General features: G+C 40.3%; 1 protein-coding gene across 1 annotated transcript; it reads left to right on the forward strand.

The window, feature by feature from the left end:
* The first annotated feature begins 5,704 nt into the window (after positions 1 to 5,704).
* hoxc10a (homeobox C10a) lies at positions 5,705 to 8,684 on the forward strand. Its single transcript, XM_034537383.1, has 2 exons — positions 5,705 to 6,401; positions 8,407 to 8,684. Exons 1-2 carry the CDS (start codon positions 5,705 to 5,707, stop codon positions 8,682 to 8,684), a joined length of 975 nt encoding a protein of 324 aa, XP_034393274.1.
* The last annotated feature ends 7,662 nt before the right edge of the window (positions 8,685 to 16,346 follow it).

The raw sequence follows: 16,346 nt of genomic DNA on the forward strand, positions 1-16,346 counted from the left end.
CCGGAAATGTGTGTAGCGGCGGAATAGGCCAATGAGAGTGAGTGGGAACAGAAAATGGAATGTGTAAAGAGACCAACTTTGACCCCTCGCATTAAACTACAGCAGGTAACTTTGCCAGCTTTAGCACGCCCAGTAAATACACTTTATTGTCCTTGTTAAATGTATACATGTTCACGCATGAGAAGTTTAAAACCCTGTTGGTATAAACCGTAGACCTATATTTGTATTCTCTCAAGTAAAACAAATAACATGTTGGTGTGTGGCTGTCGCAGTGTGCCTGTCGTAATGGGTGGTTCAGTAAGTGCCCACATGACGGTGTGTGCGTGTGTGTGTTGAGTTGAGTCAGTCCAGCCGTTGGTTCCTGACTTTAGATGGGACTCCTGCTCAGACTGCTGGGCATGGTTAAAGTGATTTTACAGTGCAGTTTAGTGCTAGGTTCTGTATTTACTCCTGAGTGGCTGTCTGGTTACTTTGGGGATTAGGGTTAGGCTTTTAGTCCGGAATATATTATTTTAATAGAAAGAAAGAAAGAGAACGAAAAACGCCGAGGTTGTCTTGGCATGATTTCCACTTTGTGTATTATCAACCTGGCAGTTATTTTTCTTTACAGGAATTGGGATCAGGCTCAATCTGCATGTGTCAGTGTAATATCTGACCAAAGAAAGGCGACACACACTCGCGGAGATCAAGGCTATAGGAGCCCCTCTCTTGCCACACCCACCAACCTTGGCCCTGGGACGGTGACGTGTGTAATTTGTAGGTTTCCAACACGCAACGTCACTAACTGAGAGAGGAGCGCTGCAGAGGCTTCTGCAGATGTTGTCTATCAACCACACGGGGGCCAGGAGTCTCCCGGCCTGCACACTATTTTGTTTCCTCAACGAGATCTTGAAAACGTTTCCTGAGATGGATGCCTCGGTGACATAAGAGTCGTATTATTAGTCCTAGATATTAGGCTGCATCCTCTTTGTGATCTGCTGTGTGACACAAGTACAGTCCACTGTGCTGGAATGCATCTCCTGCCATGTGTCAGCCTGGCTTGGGTGTTGTGGCGAAGGAAAATGGCGGTGTGTTTTATGTAGATGAGGCAAGTCAGGAAGGAGAACATATAGACTATAGTGCCATAACAATGTATAAGATAAATTGATTAATTCAGCTCCATAAAATCTGAGGAATTGTTTTTAAGAATCTCATTTTTCGATGCTGTAAACGATCAATAGCACTTGGTTTTATTTTTGGAATAAAACAAGGCTATACACAATTACTATTTGCTTCTGAGTCCAGGGGAGAATGTATATATTATATACATTGAAAGTTGTGAGATAATTCCCATGGGCCAACTAAAATTGTAAAGCAACATAAGGAATTACAGATGTATTTACAAATAGACATAAACAAAAAAACAATTGCCAATAATATTAAGAGCTTTGAAAATGTGTAAGCCTATAAATAAAAAGAACCTAGGGAAAACAATACAAAAACAATTATATCTCGGCAAAACCCCTGCAAAGGTCGATATTGTTTTGTACTATTTGCAAATAGTTTGTTCCGGATAGAAGGAAACTATGTATAATTAGTTTGAATAATGATGTCAATGTGCAGTATTCCTGTTTCCCATCGCATATAATCACGGGGTTATAGGCTATTGAATGATGTTATATACAGTGTACCACTCACATCTCAGCACCTTTCCTGTTCTCATGGAGCCATAAAACAGGTCGACGCTGTAAAACGAACTCCTGCTATTGCTGCAACCAAATAACTCTCAACACGCTTGAATTTACATTAGTACATTTGTGCCGTGCTATTAATTTATCGTTGCCACCAAGTTTGGTGTGACAGTTATTTATAGAAAGTTTTAAGTCAGATATAGCGGCTGGTGTGTAGCTGGAGTGGTCGTCAGTGGCAATAATGTAATAGTTCTACCGCTGTACTTTGATGGCGGTTACCACTCTGGTTTTTAATTAAGAACGTACAGGATTCTGGCACCATAAATGTGTTGTTGTGCACGGAGTGGACAGCAGCTTGCAAGAGGACACAAAGCAGAACCTCCTCACGTCCAACAGGAAAGATATTTCAAAGTGGCTGCCAGAAGCAAATTAGTTGTGTCGCCCCAGTGGCTGATTAGTCCAATAAGGAAACCAGTTACTGTGCCTTCTGTTCTGCAGCATTCAACACCATATAGCTATTTGTAATATAATAACTGCGCCTGTGTTTGAAATCAATTGGACCACAATTTAATGGCGAAAATGCTGGCTATAGACAACTATAAACACCGATCAAATAAAGTTGGAGTCAACTTCGCGTGTGTGTGTGTCCGTGCGTGCGTGCGTGTGTGTGTGTGTGCGCGTGTGTGTGTGTGCGTGTGGGTGTGTGTGTGTATTGTTTTGGGAGAACATAATTGAAAGTGTAATGCCCTCCAGCTTACATGTCGTGACAATTATTTCTAAGTGATCCTTTTGGAAAACAAGTTGCGGTAAGGTTTCCATGAGTGAATTAAACAACAAATAGCAGCAGAGAAAGTTACATGCTCAGTGAAGACTTTTCTTAATTTTTGAATCTCCGTTTTGTTATTAATTCTCATGCGATACAAATGCTGGTATAATTATACTCTTGGCTCTGTATAGCATCAAATCTGATTATTTTCTCAGAAACACTTTGCTTCTCTTACTTCTGTGAAAGGTATCACGTTGCATAACGTGGTGTGGAGCCTATTGCACAACTGCTTGTGATTATTTGCAAAGTGAATGCTCATTCAATACCGACAGTACTGTCGAATCACGTCTGTGGCATCATAATGCATATGTCCACACATTGTTTTCTGCGTCTCATTTGAAGTGAAATCACTTTTTAGAGCTCATGGCTTTTTGGTGCTGGTCTAGAGTTGGAGGCTATGTGAATGTGTCATAAAGCACTTTCTGCGTGTGTCAGCGGTGTGAGTTTGTGAGGTGGGCTAGGTGTGGCTATTAATGTGTCCCTATACATGAGGGTGTAGATTGAAGAAAGATGGAGTGTGGAAATATACCCTTAATAATCCTTTATTCCAGGTTGATCCTGCTTTGGGGTGAAAAACGTCATTCAAAGTGTAGAATGATCAGGAACATACAACTTTTACCTTAGGGAGGACAATTTATAGTTTATATTAAGAGCTTTATAAGGATTTCATGAGGCCAAGATGTTCTCCACAATCGTAAGACCATGTTATCCTTCCCCATATCCTCAATTAATAACATCACCAAACCCGAAGAGGCAAGTCTGTCATCTGTAGCCATGATTGATCCTTTTTATTTCATAAATGTGCAAATGTTGGGAATGTGTATAGTGACCACAAAGATGCCGTTTATTGGTTATTTTAAATCTTTATTTTTACATTCAGTGTATGGCGTGCAAATAAATGTCCTGTCTCATCTTGAAACATCATGTAAATACTTGCACATAATCAAAGACACGCATTTACAATGGAGCCTATCTTGCCTTTTAAAATGATTCTGAGCTGAAAACACAGACTAGAACGCACGAGCGCACCCGCATAGCTGGCGAATCGTTTCTACGAACTAAAGTGGCTCAAGGCTTCCCATCTCCATCTGCATTATGAGTATTGTTTGATAGAAATATGTTAGTTATACAATCTAAAATGCTGACAAGTAGTTATAGTTCTGGAGCAGCTCTAAACCATATAGCCTAAAGATGTTGTAGGCCTATACGCATGTTGCATTGCTGAACATTGTGTGGCCATTTTCAAATGAGCAATTCCACAACTTGAAAAAATATTATATAACTAAACAGTTTTACAAGCTTCCCGTTTTTTTAAATGTACAAAAAACCCCGATGTTTTCCAACTCCAGCGAGAGTCGGGACCTTGAGAGCGTTCGAGACCAACGCGTTTGCAGTTGGTGTGCCAACTGTGGGTTAGTGTCCTTGTGTTAGTGTCCTCATGCTCAGCCTTCTGACTGCAGCAGAGCACGCGCAGCAGGCTTGGCACGAAACAAGACGACTCACGGAACGAAGGCAACATGCTTTTTCACTTGAGTCGCACACAATACGGTATATGAGAATAAACATGTGGGCTACATTTGGTTAGAAACTAATTAACACACAAAGACACTTATTGTGACGCTTCTTGCGGACAACATTTTGAACATTTTGTCTTTATCCAGTTATAAGATATCACAATAGCGTTATGTTGACGAGTGTACCCATTTTGTGGTATTCATGTTTCTTTACATATCATTGCTGGTTTTGGCTTCAGTATATAATACTGTTGCTGACTTTTATTTGTATATACATATCAATGTTTCACCTGACCAAGACACATGTAAACAAATCATGACATCTGAATCGTTTTGAGGAGAGAAGAATTGAGCATAATCAAATATTTTTTTCCCGAAAAGAAAGTCCCACTTAATTCAAACACCAGCTCTTCAAACAAAACCGCCAAGTAAGACAGTTCATTTAAGATACCATGTCGAAAGCACCTGAAGCAACAAGAATCATCCTGAAAACAGAATTGAGTGTAACAATAGCTCAGGTATATGCAATGAATTATTTATTAGGCTGTAAGATGTTTTGCGATGAAGAGATGAAAGAAACATTATGCTTGACGTAATTCTGAAAGGGTTTCCAATTGCACCACAATATACTACATACATATATATATAATATATATGTATATATATATATATATATATATATATATATATACATTCCATCGTCAAGTTAATATTCATGTTGCTCATTTCAAGAAGAAAACTAACAGTCGTGGCTCTTTATGAGAGCCCAAGTAAATTAGACTAATTGGTCCAATAATATCCAATATTTTTGTTTTTAAGATAATTGTGGTGTGTTAAATCTTTTTTAATAAAAATGCTAATGAATAATCTGAGGTTTAACATTATATACCTGACCGGTGCATAACGGTTTCGTAATTAATGTATGAAGTGTGTTACTGTAAATCTGCATTTCGGAAGGTATTACAGAGTCTTAAGTTTAACAGGTCCAATACGCGAATGTTTTGATTGTTATGCTACTTCACAAAGTCAAGGGGTAAAACCTGTTCTGCAAATTGACGATTTTTTTATTTATTCAAAAATTCTGAACGAAGTTTGCATCTTCACATTTTAAATAACACCTGCATACAGTTTACCTTGCTAACTCGGTGGTAACAGCAAGGAAAATTGATGAAAACAAACACAAAGAACACACACAAAAGGCACTTTTTCTAATGGCCACTCCTCCACAGCGCAGGCGCCCGGACGAAAAGAAAATCACATTCGTTGACTTAATTAATTTTCTTTCAAACATCTGAAATTCTGAACTGAAACCGAATTGAAATAATAAAAAGCCACGTAAAGGCGCAATAAAAAATCCCACTGCAGCCGCCGCCCTTTGTTCCCCCTCGTGTGGGCCTGCTGTCCTAACCAGCGTTTGGTCGCTAGGTGGCGCTCTTGCTCCACCAAAAGCCCTTCAGGTTCCCCAACTTGACCGCGCTGACGTCACGTTCGTCTGGAGCATCAAGTCCACTTCCACGCCGCTATTGGTCTGAAAATCACATGACATGTCTCCCGGCATCCATAATTATGTTACTGATATTTTTGCACCCCATCCAAAAGATGTCAGCATCGTACTGTCCTTACTCTCCTGGAGAAATCCCGTAGTTCAGAGCAGTGCAACTTACCAATCGATTACTCTGTTGCCAGATGCAAAAATGGCTTGTCCGAATAATATAGCGCCCGGTAAATTCCTGATGGATTCTTTAATGGGAGGATCATCTTCCTTCAGGGGTGAGGGTTATTCCAGCAACCCCGGGATGTACATCCACACAGCTGCAGAGTACGGATACTCAGTGATGAGAAACATTGGGAAGGTAGGACCAGCTTCCCTCTCCAAAAGAGACGAGGGTCCTCCGGGCGGTGTTCCGCTCAGCGGCTTCCAGGATGCACCCTACCTGTCTGCCACATGGACCCCAGGCTCGAAAAGGGACGAACAACCTGTTGCCCAATGTTTACAACCCTGCTCGTTTCCAGCGGGCAACGTCAAAGAGGAGGCGTTTTGTTGCCTCTATCAGGATGACAGCAATAAGGGGAAGCAGACAACAGAGTCGGCCACTTACATCCGGCTTGGGGACAATAGCTGCCGGCCTGAGCGGTCCGTCACGTCCAGCGGATGTTTCCAGGTGTACAACGGAGAGAGGCCGCCGCAGGACGACCATCAGTTCCTCTCCGGCTTCTCTCTGACCCACTTGGCGACATCTGTTGAATCAGCATCAAAATCGACAATAAGTTGCAACACATCGGCGCAAGAGACAGTGAGGCTGGTTTCAAAGACAGATGAGAGTCAGAACAGGAAGAAAGAGAAGGCCAAGAGTGACAGCTGTTCAGATAACTCGGACCGGCCATTACAAGGTATACGACTACTTCACCCCCTCCTCCTCCTCCCTGGCACACACACACACACACACACACACACACACACACACACACACACACACACACACACGTACACGTTGATGGATAAAAGCATACACATCCATACACCGAAAGCTTGCACATTTCCACACGTGCCTTTATTCCCTCAGCGTGTGTGTGCACGTTGTGTTGTGTCGTGGCCCAATAATGCAGACGTCGTGTGTTTGATCGCAGTCATATGGGCTGTATGGGCATTTGACAGCCTCGCCTAGCAGGGGTTATGGTGCCTGTGGCATTTAACACCTTTCCATTAATGTGAGAATGTGAGATGGGCAGTTATCATTGAAATAAACACTCTCTCACACACGCGCACACAAATCACTACTTCACTTTCTCTCTACTCCACGGGCCATTCGCATTGTGAGAAGTAACCATTTTTATCAGCACCATTTTACGCCCCAGAATACTGGTATTTAGCAAACATACAATTCTACGGTTTTGCTCCAGAATTAAAAACATGTTATCACAATGTACTAAAAACCTCGGGGAACATTTCTCACTATTCTATGTATCATAAATACATTTACACTTTTTTTCGTCAATGCAATGACAATTAAGGATAATGAATTCCAGTTGTTCCACAACATAATTATTTAAAGTGAAAGGCCACGTCTGAGTAGCCTAATATTATACTTATTTTCCTTCATGTTAACAGTGGCAGCTTGATAACAATGAAGAGTTAGTTTTTTTCCGTTTGACAAAACCACGAAATGATTAGTAAATTAACAGTTTAAACGTATTTTTAATGAACTGTAAAGTTCTGTTTATTGTTTAAAATACACACACCACATAGTACAATATATTATTATTGTTGATAATTTAATGCTCCAAATAAATTATTGTTAGCTACAATTGATGACATTCAGCCGTTTGTCTTTAGCTCTTATTTCAAATTAGTTTCAGTTTTCTGCGTTATTTATGGGGTTAGCTTCATACATGACGACCAACAAGCTCGTTTTATTTTATTTTAATTTAATTAGAGGATATAGACATGCTTGTGTGTGTGTGCGTGAGTGTGTGTGTGTGTGTGTGTGTGTGTGTGTGTGCGTGAGTGTGTGTGCGTGTGTGAGTGCGTGTGTGTGTGTGTGTGTGCGCGCGCGCGCGTGTGTGAGTGCTCGCGCCCTGTTAATCCCATATTACTGAATTAAATGTTTTGGGTAATGATTAAATGTGGGCCTGACTGTTCACATTAGGGTAATTATTACTGTAACCTGCATTGTGTGAGTGTGTGTGTGTGTGTGTGTCTGTCTCGCTGTCTGTCTGTCTGTCTCTATGTGTGTGTTTGTGCGTGTGTCTGTGTTTGTGTGTGTGTGTGTGTGTGTGTGTGTTGGTGTGTGTGTGCGTGTGTTTCGGTGTGTGTGTGTGTGTTTGCGTGCACTTAAGAGAGGCGTTATTCCCTAGAGTGTGCAACCTAATCAAGAAATTAACTGAATGTGCAGCAGTGTGATTGTCCCTGCAATCACTGAGATGCCGTCTTTCTTTGTCTTCATTTATTAATTATTTTTTTTTAAATGGTATGATGCTACAGAGACTTCCTTTTGTTTTTGGATCCACCTCCAAATACATGATTTGGCTCCGATGTACAAAGGTAATAACATTTTATGGGAGTCTGAGGTCCAACGCAGACAAAAGAACTGCTTACAACCCCTAGTTTGATTGGATCTAATTATAGCTACACTACACAACATCAATTTGCCTATAAGAACATGCGGTCAAAGGCATGCAGGATGTTCAGCGTTCAAGTGAACCACGGAGAGTCCACGCGCAGGTAAATCTGTTTTTCCTAAACTACTCTGTGTGATCCAGATGAACGCTATATGCACGTGAAATATGGGCGTGTACAGCATTGAGTGTATGGTTATAAAGCTGCATATATGATCACTGCACAAAATGGATCCGGATCTTGCCACAGTTACTTATTGTCTCTCTCTTGCTCCGCTAGATGATTTATCCGCGGAAAAGACTGCGGGAAGCTGGTTAAAAGCCAAAAGTGGAAGGAAGAAGCGCTGTCCATACACAAAGCACCAGACGCTGGAGCTGGAGAAGGAGTTCTTGTTCAACATGTATCTGTCTCGGGAGCGCCGCCTGGAGATCAGTCGGAGTATCAACCTGACCGACAGACAGGTCAAGATCTGGTTCCAAAATAGACGCATGAAGCTCAAGAAGCTCAACAGGGAGAGCCGAGGAAGGGAGCACAGTGCAGTATATAACTATTCCTGAGGATATTTCTACCTGCACATACGTTCACATCCACACATGCACTCATACACATGCACATACACGCACCCACGCACATGCAGAAACATAGACAGATAGACAGACATGCACGTGTAATCTTATAATGCATTGAATGATCATTTCTCACATTTCTCTTTGTGCACGCCACACAGATTCACATACACACACGTCGTGCCTTCCAATATAAAACGCTGCTATACCTGCAGACTTTAGTTCCCGGTGAACACTTGCAGGAGCATCGGGACATTGAGATGCTATTACCTTGGAATTATAATTATAATCTAACAGGAAGCAAAGAAAAGGAGGAGGCAATATCAAGCGGTCTATAAATAACTGGTGGCATGAAAGCAGTTTCACTTTGCTGAGCTAGAGTGGATGTTTGACCACTTTTCCAGCTTTTTCGTTGGAGTCTGTTGCATTGGCATATTCGTACAGTGTAATGTGCATGCACATGACCATATCATCGCACACGCTTCCAAAACAGTAAAAGGAAGGTAAATGGAAAGGTATCACCAACTTTGTCCTTCCTCTGGCTTAGTGGTGCAAATGGGGAGGGAGAGACACTGCGGATGAGAGAAGTAGATCATGGCCGTTTTAATAGAAGTGAGAGACCATAACGTTGATTTAAATATTATCCAGGTGACCACAGTAAGTCAAGGTCATAAAATTCTAATGTCAGGTTCGCCCTGAAAAGCGTTGGGGGTGGATTTTATGATCTGCAAATATAATGTGCTGCAGCAGTAAAGATGCGTTTAAAGGTGTGTGTGGAGGAGGGCTAATCCATAGCAGAGACTGCAATGTGCAGGGTCCAGCCGAGGCGCTGGGCTGGAAGGAGCAGCCGCCTCCACCCGGGATAATGGAGCTTCATGGAAGCAGGAGATAAGAAAGATGGTGGATAAAAGGGACCGCGGCGGCTGCAGGAACAATAATAACAACAGGCTTCACCTCAAACACGTGGATAACTGGACGCACCGGGAAGGCGACTGCAGGAAGCGAGTGAAGGTAGGACTCACATTTTACGTAATATGTTTATTTCCTGTTTTGGAAAGTGTGCAGCATCTGTCAGGGGGCGCTTGCTTGACAGCTCTTGTGGCACGCATGGTGCACGTCCTCATACGTCGATAGTTTCTAAGTTGTGGATCAGTCAGCGGTTCGCTGATTTCTGTTTGCTTTGACACCATAATCAAAATGCTGGTTGCTGATTATCTTCCATTTTGTTTGTGATTACTGACTTGTTTTCTTAAGTTTTGCTTATTTGGAACGGTTGAATGCATTGTGTTGTGCTGTGCTGCTACAATGCCATTCATGAAATTTGAACAATATCGTATTAAGGCTGACACCTTCTTTTTTTCTTTTATTTTTTTCTCAGGAGCATTTAAAGCCATGTCGGGCTACATTGTTTACAGGCAGTTATTAGAAAGTAGCTTAATTTCAGCACTAGACCATGTTGTGTTTTATTGTGTTGGTACTCGCCTTTTCTCTTTGTGCTGAATAGTGTTACTCCTCTCTGGCATGCATAGTCCTTTCCATGGATTTTAACCGCTTTTGCGCGAAGCTGAAGGTGGTTTAGGTAGTTTCATGTTGTTGGGGTTGGCTTCCTGGCTCGGCAACAAGGAACTGCCTTGATTACGTCAGTTCGTCTTCATCAAGGGCACAATTTCCGCTGAATTACCCCCTATAGTCACACAGGTCCCCGCAAATGGCATTGTAAATGAACTGAGCTGCGATACCTTGAACAGAGACGTTTTCTTTCTTTGCTGTTATTTTGTGGTGGGCTGTAAAACCTTCTGAGGCTCTCATGAGGAGAATAGGTTGTAAACAACGTGGGGTAAAGTTTTAGACTGTGTTATACTGCATGTGTCATCACTGACTGTCTGCTTAGGTTTAGTGGTTTCAGCTGCTTTATGATCATCTAAATCCAGACGGATGGATGGATAGATGTCACATATTTGACTCATTCATTTATCTGACAAATGAAGCGCCGTCTATAACAGGGAATGGATGCGTATTGACATGTCTATGATCTTATTTGAGGAAAGGAAGTATTGTTCTTGTAAATGCTAAGACCCGGCTTCTTGAAATTGTTCCGTGCCATAACAATCTCCAATTTGCTTCAAAGTTTTATATCGAGAGGTGTCCTTACATTAAAATATACATATGGTCTAAATTAATTCTTACCTTGAAAGTGTTTTCCTCAGACTTTAACACACATAAGAGCACTTTAGCAATCATTCCATTAAAGGCAACTTTAAATAACGTCACTCATCCATGTCATACTCTTATCCTTGATTTGTTAGTTTACAGTTCGGATAACTTAAACTTCAATAGCAGCGAAATATTTGACTTATTGCTGGCACATAACATAATTAGTTAGTAATGATAGCACGCCAGTGAGTCACTAAACTTCACAGGGATAAGCCTAACTGTATTGATTTCTTATCCAGTAACTCATTTGATTATTGATTTGTAAGTGCGAATAATATAGACAGGCCTTTGAGAAAAATAAGTCTTCAAGAAAGAAATGATCCAAGAGGAAGGCAATAACTTATTTATGGAAGAGTCAGCAGTCGCCAGTGTTTATCTAGTCACTACTTCCCCTTGTTTTCTCAGCCCCCCTTCCTTTGGCGGTAGTGCAACTAGAGACAGTCTGGAATCCAAAGTCATTTTCATTCAGCTCAGTGAATGAGTGTCTCCCTTGGAATGCATCACTGACAAAGACTTTACAGCGCTGGAAACAGCCCCGAGAGCTGCACAGATTCACCCTAAAACCATATACACATAAAGTCATTTATTTCACTTTGTAGTGGCGCGCAGGAACTGAAGGCTTTAGTCAGATTTCTTGAAACACCTCAAGAAGTGTTACTGGCATGATCAGACAGGAACCAAATATGCTCAAGGCTTTCCTTTTGATTTTTTCTGACGTATATTTTTAACTTTTCGTGTGAGAGATATTATGCAAATCATCTCCTCTGGCTTTATTTATAACGCGTTGTTCAAGATAAAGTTAGTAGACATTCAATTCAGAAATCGAGGGACTTCTTTTAATTGAAAATTGTCAGCAGTTTTATTATTTGCAATATTGTTGATAATATAAAACTCCGTTTTATATATAATTAAGTAGGAACATGTTGTATCCGCATTGCGTTATTTGAAACTGTGAATGCACATACAGAAACAACTTAGGCAACAGAAATATCACAAATTGTGTTTTTTCTTTATTTTATTTCATCAAAGGATCGGGATATTTATTCCATATGAATTACTTCGCATTTTTAACCAAAACAATATGGGCGAGAATACAAAATGTAGGTTATCTGTGCGCCAGGCCTATAGTCGATATACTGATGTGCAATATGTCACAGAACGTGGTATGTTGAAAACGGAGGGATTTTATCACGGATTTTTAACAATACTTATGGGACAGTATTAAAGAAGATTGTATAATGAAGAGGCGTGTTTGAATCAAACTATTTGCAGCGCGGTTATATTTCCAATAAGACCATGTCCACTGCACAGTGTCGGTAATACGGATCATGCTGTGGCCTTTCTGATCACAGTAACTTTTGGCTGTTACTATCTTCTGTTCAGTATATGGGTCGTTGTGAATATAATATAACGTGCACTTGGACATTTCCTTATGCAGATTTTAAGGCACATAATATGGTCCAAATGTTGCCAAGTTACACCGCTGTATGGGACCCAGTTTGATCTGAGGGTTCATGGGCAACGGTACTTGTGTGCTGTGACGGAAACACAATTTTGTATATGTTCTTTATTGAGAAAACATAATGTACCTTTGTACATTCTTTACTGTAGCCAGCGCACGTGACCGTGCGTGACTGATAAAAGAAAGCTCGTGTTTCAACTCACAGCTTAAATCGTTCGTTTGTTATTCATTCAGAATGGACACAAACTTTATAAAAGTGAAAACATTGACAATGAAGATGGAATATAATTAATTATCTCTTGATAATCAGCCTGTGGAGCTCTGTGGTTTTATCTGTTCGATGATTTTAATAATACAAACACAGAGTAATCTGCAGCCTGTCATGAAGATTCAGGAAGATGTTGTTTACCTGGCGGACAGATTCATGATCTTAATTGAAGCGTCCCCGTTCAATAGACTATTCTCTTTCTCTGCATTTTTACCCGAGAACTACATTCAGGCGAAGCCAACCCTTAACTAGAGAGATCTGTAGTTGTGGGATTAAAGGCGTAGGTCCTTAAACACTTGCTTTTCGACCCTTTCAAATGAATATGAAGCCTCACTGCACTGCGGCGGCGTGATGCACCCGTCTGTAAGGTTTTTGTTTGTTAGCGTTTTGTTTGTTAGCGTCCACTCAACGTATATATATATGTGTATATATATATACACATATATATACATATATATATATATAGAGAGAGAGAGAGAGAGAGAGTTTGTATGTATATATATATATATATATATATATATATATATATATATATATATATATATATATATATATAACGTTTAGATATATAGCTGTGACCATGCGAACTCTAGCCCAAGAGGCCTATCTTCTGAGTTTTCTGATGCATATTATTTCAATGAATATAGAAAACGGAATCGTGTGGCTGCTGTCAGAGACAGTTTTATATGTTGCGGAATGATAGCATCACTTCCAAGCATCGTTAGCATCATTAAGCTGTTATAAACGTATGAATTCATTCGCACGAAATATAGGAGAAACCCAGTACATCCCTTAAGATGAAAACACAAAATATGTTCCATATCATCGCCGTGTGTTGTAAGTAAAACATTCAGAGGCAAATGTGTGATTTTGGAATAGTCTATATGAATAAAATAGACTCGACAAACATAAAGACCATAAAAGCAATACAACATGTATCTCCTTCTTATCGTGTATTGTTGCTTTACTGATCACTGTATACTCTTTATTTTCATTGATGGTTATACTGGATCATCAAAACAAAATTGACGAAACACAAATTCTTGTTTTTGTTTACCAAAGTAAGCTATGTTTTCAAAACGTTGATGAATAGGTGTAAGGTTGTAAATACGAAAAGGTTAGGCGATGCAACAAAGATGCATTTGGTAGACGGTATTATATTAATCTTTAATTGTCTATCGGCAACTTGTGTTCAGGAAGAACAACAGCACAGACAGAAATGCCTGAAATAAGAAACAACAACAAAGGGATATTTCATGATGCAATCCTTTTTATTGTAGCAAAACAAACATGGATTAGAGACATTGTTAAAGAAATCTTCACGTGTCATTAATGGACCCACACTATAGCGCACACCGCACACACACAGATACACGTACACACAATCAAGTGAAAACCCAATGCAATACAATACAAGGGATTATTCATTGGATTACTCTGGACACAGATACGAGTTATATCATGTGTTTATATGACCATATGTTATTGTAATAATGGGCAACTAAGCACTTTTTCATTCTGCTTTAATGGCAGCAGAAGAATATGTGGAATTATACCTTAAACCCCCAGAAAACTGTAAGACAATTTCATTTAAGATACTGTAAATATACCAAACGGCTGCATTTCTGTGTGTAAATGTGACTGGTCCCAGACCTGCGCATTCAGCGCTCACCAGGACGCCGTTTGGCGGGATCCGGGTTCAGGTCTGGCGTCTGGCCTTTTACATTTCATGGTTGAATCTGAACTCAGCAGCTAAGACAAATCATCGCACTTCCCAACGCGTACTGGTTACAGTTGTATGCCATGGAGTCCAACTATTGAGTATTAATCGCTACATTTCCAAGCGTAAAAAATAATTTGACTAAATTGTAGTATAGTCTAGACTAATGAGTGACGTCATTTTATCCTTGTTGCTTGGCGATGACAAAGCCAACACTCGTTTTAAAATCCCAACACTTTACAGTTTCATTTCTATTTATGGCACGCATAGTTATCACACGTAATAAGAAACATAATAATAATAATTTATTTTAAAATGGGGGCTCTGGTTAAACTCGAGTTGTTCATAGTTAAACATTTGTATTTGTGGAACACAGTGTACCCATTGAGTTCATTCCAGCAGAGTAATGCGGTTTGTACTATAATTTCCCTTTTGCAGGTCTAAACATTCTTATATTTAGCTCCCTCGTGTTAAAGTTTGTAATAGTTCAATTCCTTTTTCCTTCATCTCACTGGTCCACTCGGTGAAAGAAAAATTTAAAAAATCATATTTCAAACATCAAAACATCAATTACGCACATCATTATACATGTCACACAACATATATAGTCCACAACACATCAAAAACATCCATGCATTCACATATCATTAAAAGTCATCACGATTACACGCATCACCTTTTCTCAAAAATACACAATGCACTCCTGCACCAAAGTCCCAAATGGTGCAGCTTTAAAGATTTACTATTGCACCAATCGGCCGCATCCAGTCTGCATATGTGCATTCAACTTTCAGCATTCATGTCACAGTTAGTCTAATTTGTGTTCACCGGCGACTTTTTCGGTTACACTAGTATTGCATTATTCGCTGTAACAACACAGACGAGTTCAGCCTTGTTTCGCAGCCTGCTAACTGACACATATATCGCAAGCAAACGGTAAGCTTGTGCCATGAGATGCAACTGTGACATGATCCCTGTAATGAAATCTTTCATTTGGTTAGCCCTTTAACGAACCTGTTCTGCCCTCTGCAGTCTTCTCCTTCTTGTCTTCAGGCTTTCTGTTTAATAGAAATTGTTGCACGTGCATAAAGTGGTGGTGGTTTTATGTTGAGCGAGAACCTCGGCTGCAGTCTTATTAACGACACGTTTATGAACAATCAAATGGTCCTCGTTAAAATTTATAGATGAGCATAAAAACATGGACGGCCACTAGCCGAATATAACCCGCTGCAGTGGGCTGCTTGTCAAGAATCCGAATCCCCTCCTCTCTTATCTCCGCGGATGCAAGAGGATATGGTTGATCTGTTGCGTCCTCGTTAAAACGGTGCAAACTTAATTGTTGTTGTATCCTGCATCCCCTATTTCGAGTCACTCTCTAGTCTGACCTATTTGTATCTACTGTGGTGGCTTCTCTTTCTATCAACAAATAAACAGACATCTTCAGGAAGTTATAAACCCTTCACAGTATCAAGCGTGCTGCTGCTGCTTTGATAAAGATAAAAGACGTCAACGATTCAACACAAACACTTTAATGCTGCAATACTACCCATTGCAATAACACGGGGCTACGGATTCCGCCAGACAGAGATTGATTACACCATCAAATAGTGCCCTGCTCGGTTTTTAGACCTAATGTGCGCAGGTCTGTACTGCGACTAAAAGAAAGATCCACCATTACGAAGGCGCGTTTTCTGGATAAAGAATTATTTTTGCGGAAGTTACCTCTAATACGTCCCAGAGAAAGATCAAAAGAGCTCATTCTTTGATCCGATTTTTGTGCATTGAGATCCCAGGATAAGTGGCGCATTGATCCACTGTACAATTTTTGTGGGGGTAAATATAATCACGTGTCGTTGAGTCAGCCAATAGCAGCCAAGGAAGCGTTGAGAAATAATTACCTGCCTTGATTGTTCTATGGCTAGATAAAAAAGTACACATACACTCCATATAATAATCGGATGCATGTAAAAGAGTCAGGGAGGCTTCGAC

The sequence above is a fragment of the Cyclopterus lumpus genome, chromosome 7 (assembly GCF_009769545.1).
Source record: "Cyclopterus lumpus isolate fCycLum1 chromosome 7, fCycLum1.pri, whole genome shotgun sequence".
Taxonomy (NCBI): Eukaryota; Metazoa; Chordata; class Actinopteri; order Perciformes; family Cyclopteridae; genus Cyclopterus; species Cyclopterus lumpus.

Coding starts and splice junctions, on each gene's coding strand:
- hoxc10a (XM_034537383.1), top strand. CDS start 5,705: ATGGCTTGTCCGAATAATATAGCGCCCGGTAAATTCCTGATGGATTCT. Junction 6,402..8,406: donor CTCGGACCGGCCATTACAAG/GTATACGACTAC, acceptor TTGCTCCGCTAG/ATGATTTATCCGCGGAAAAG.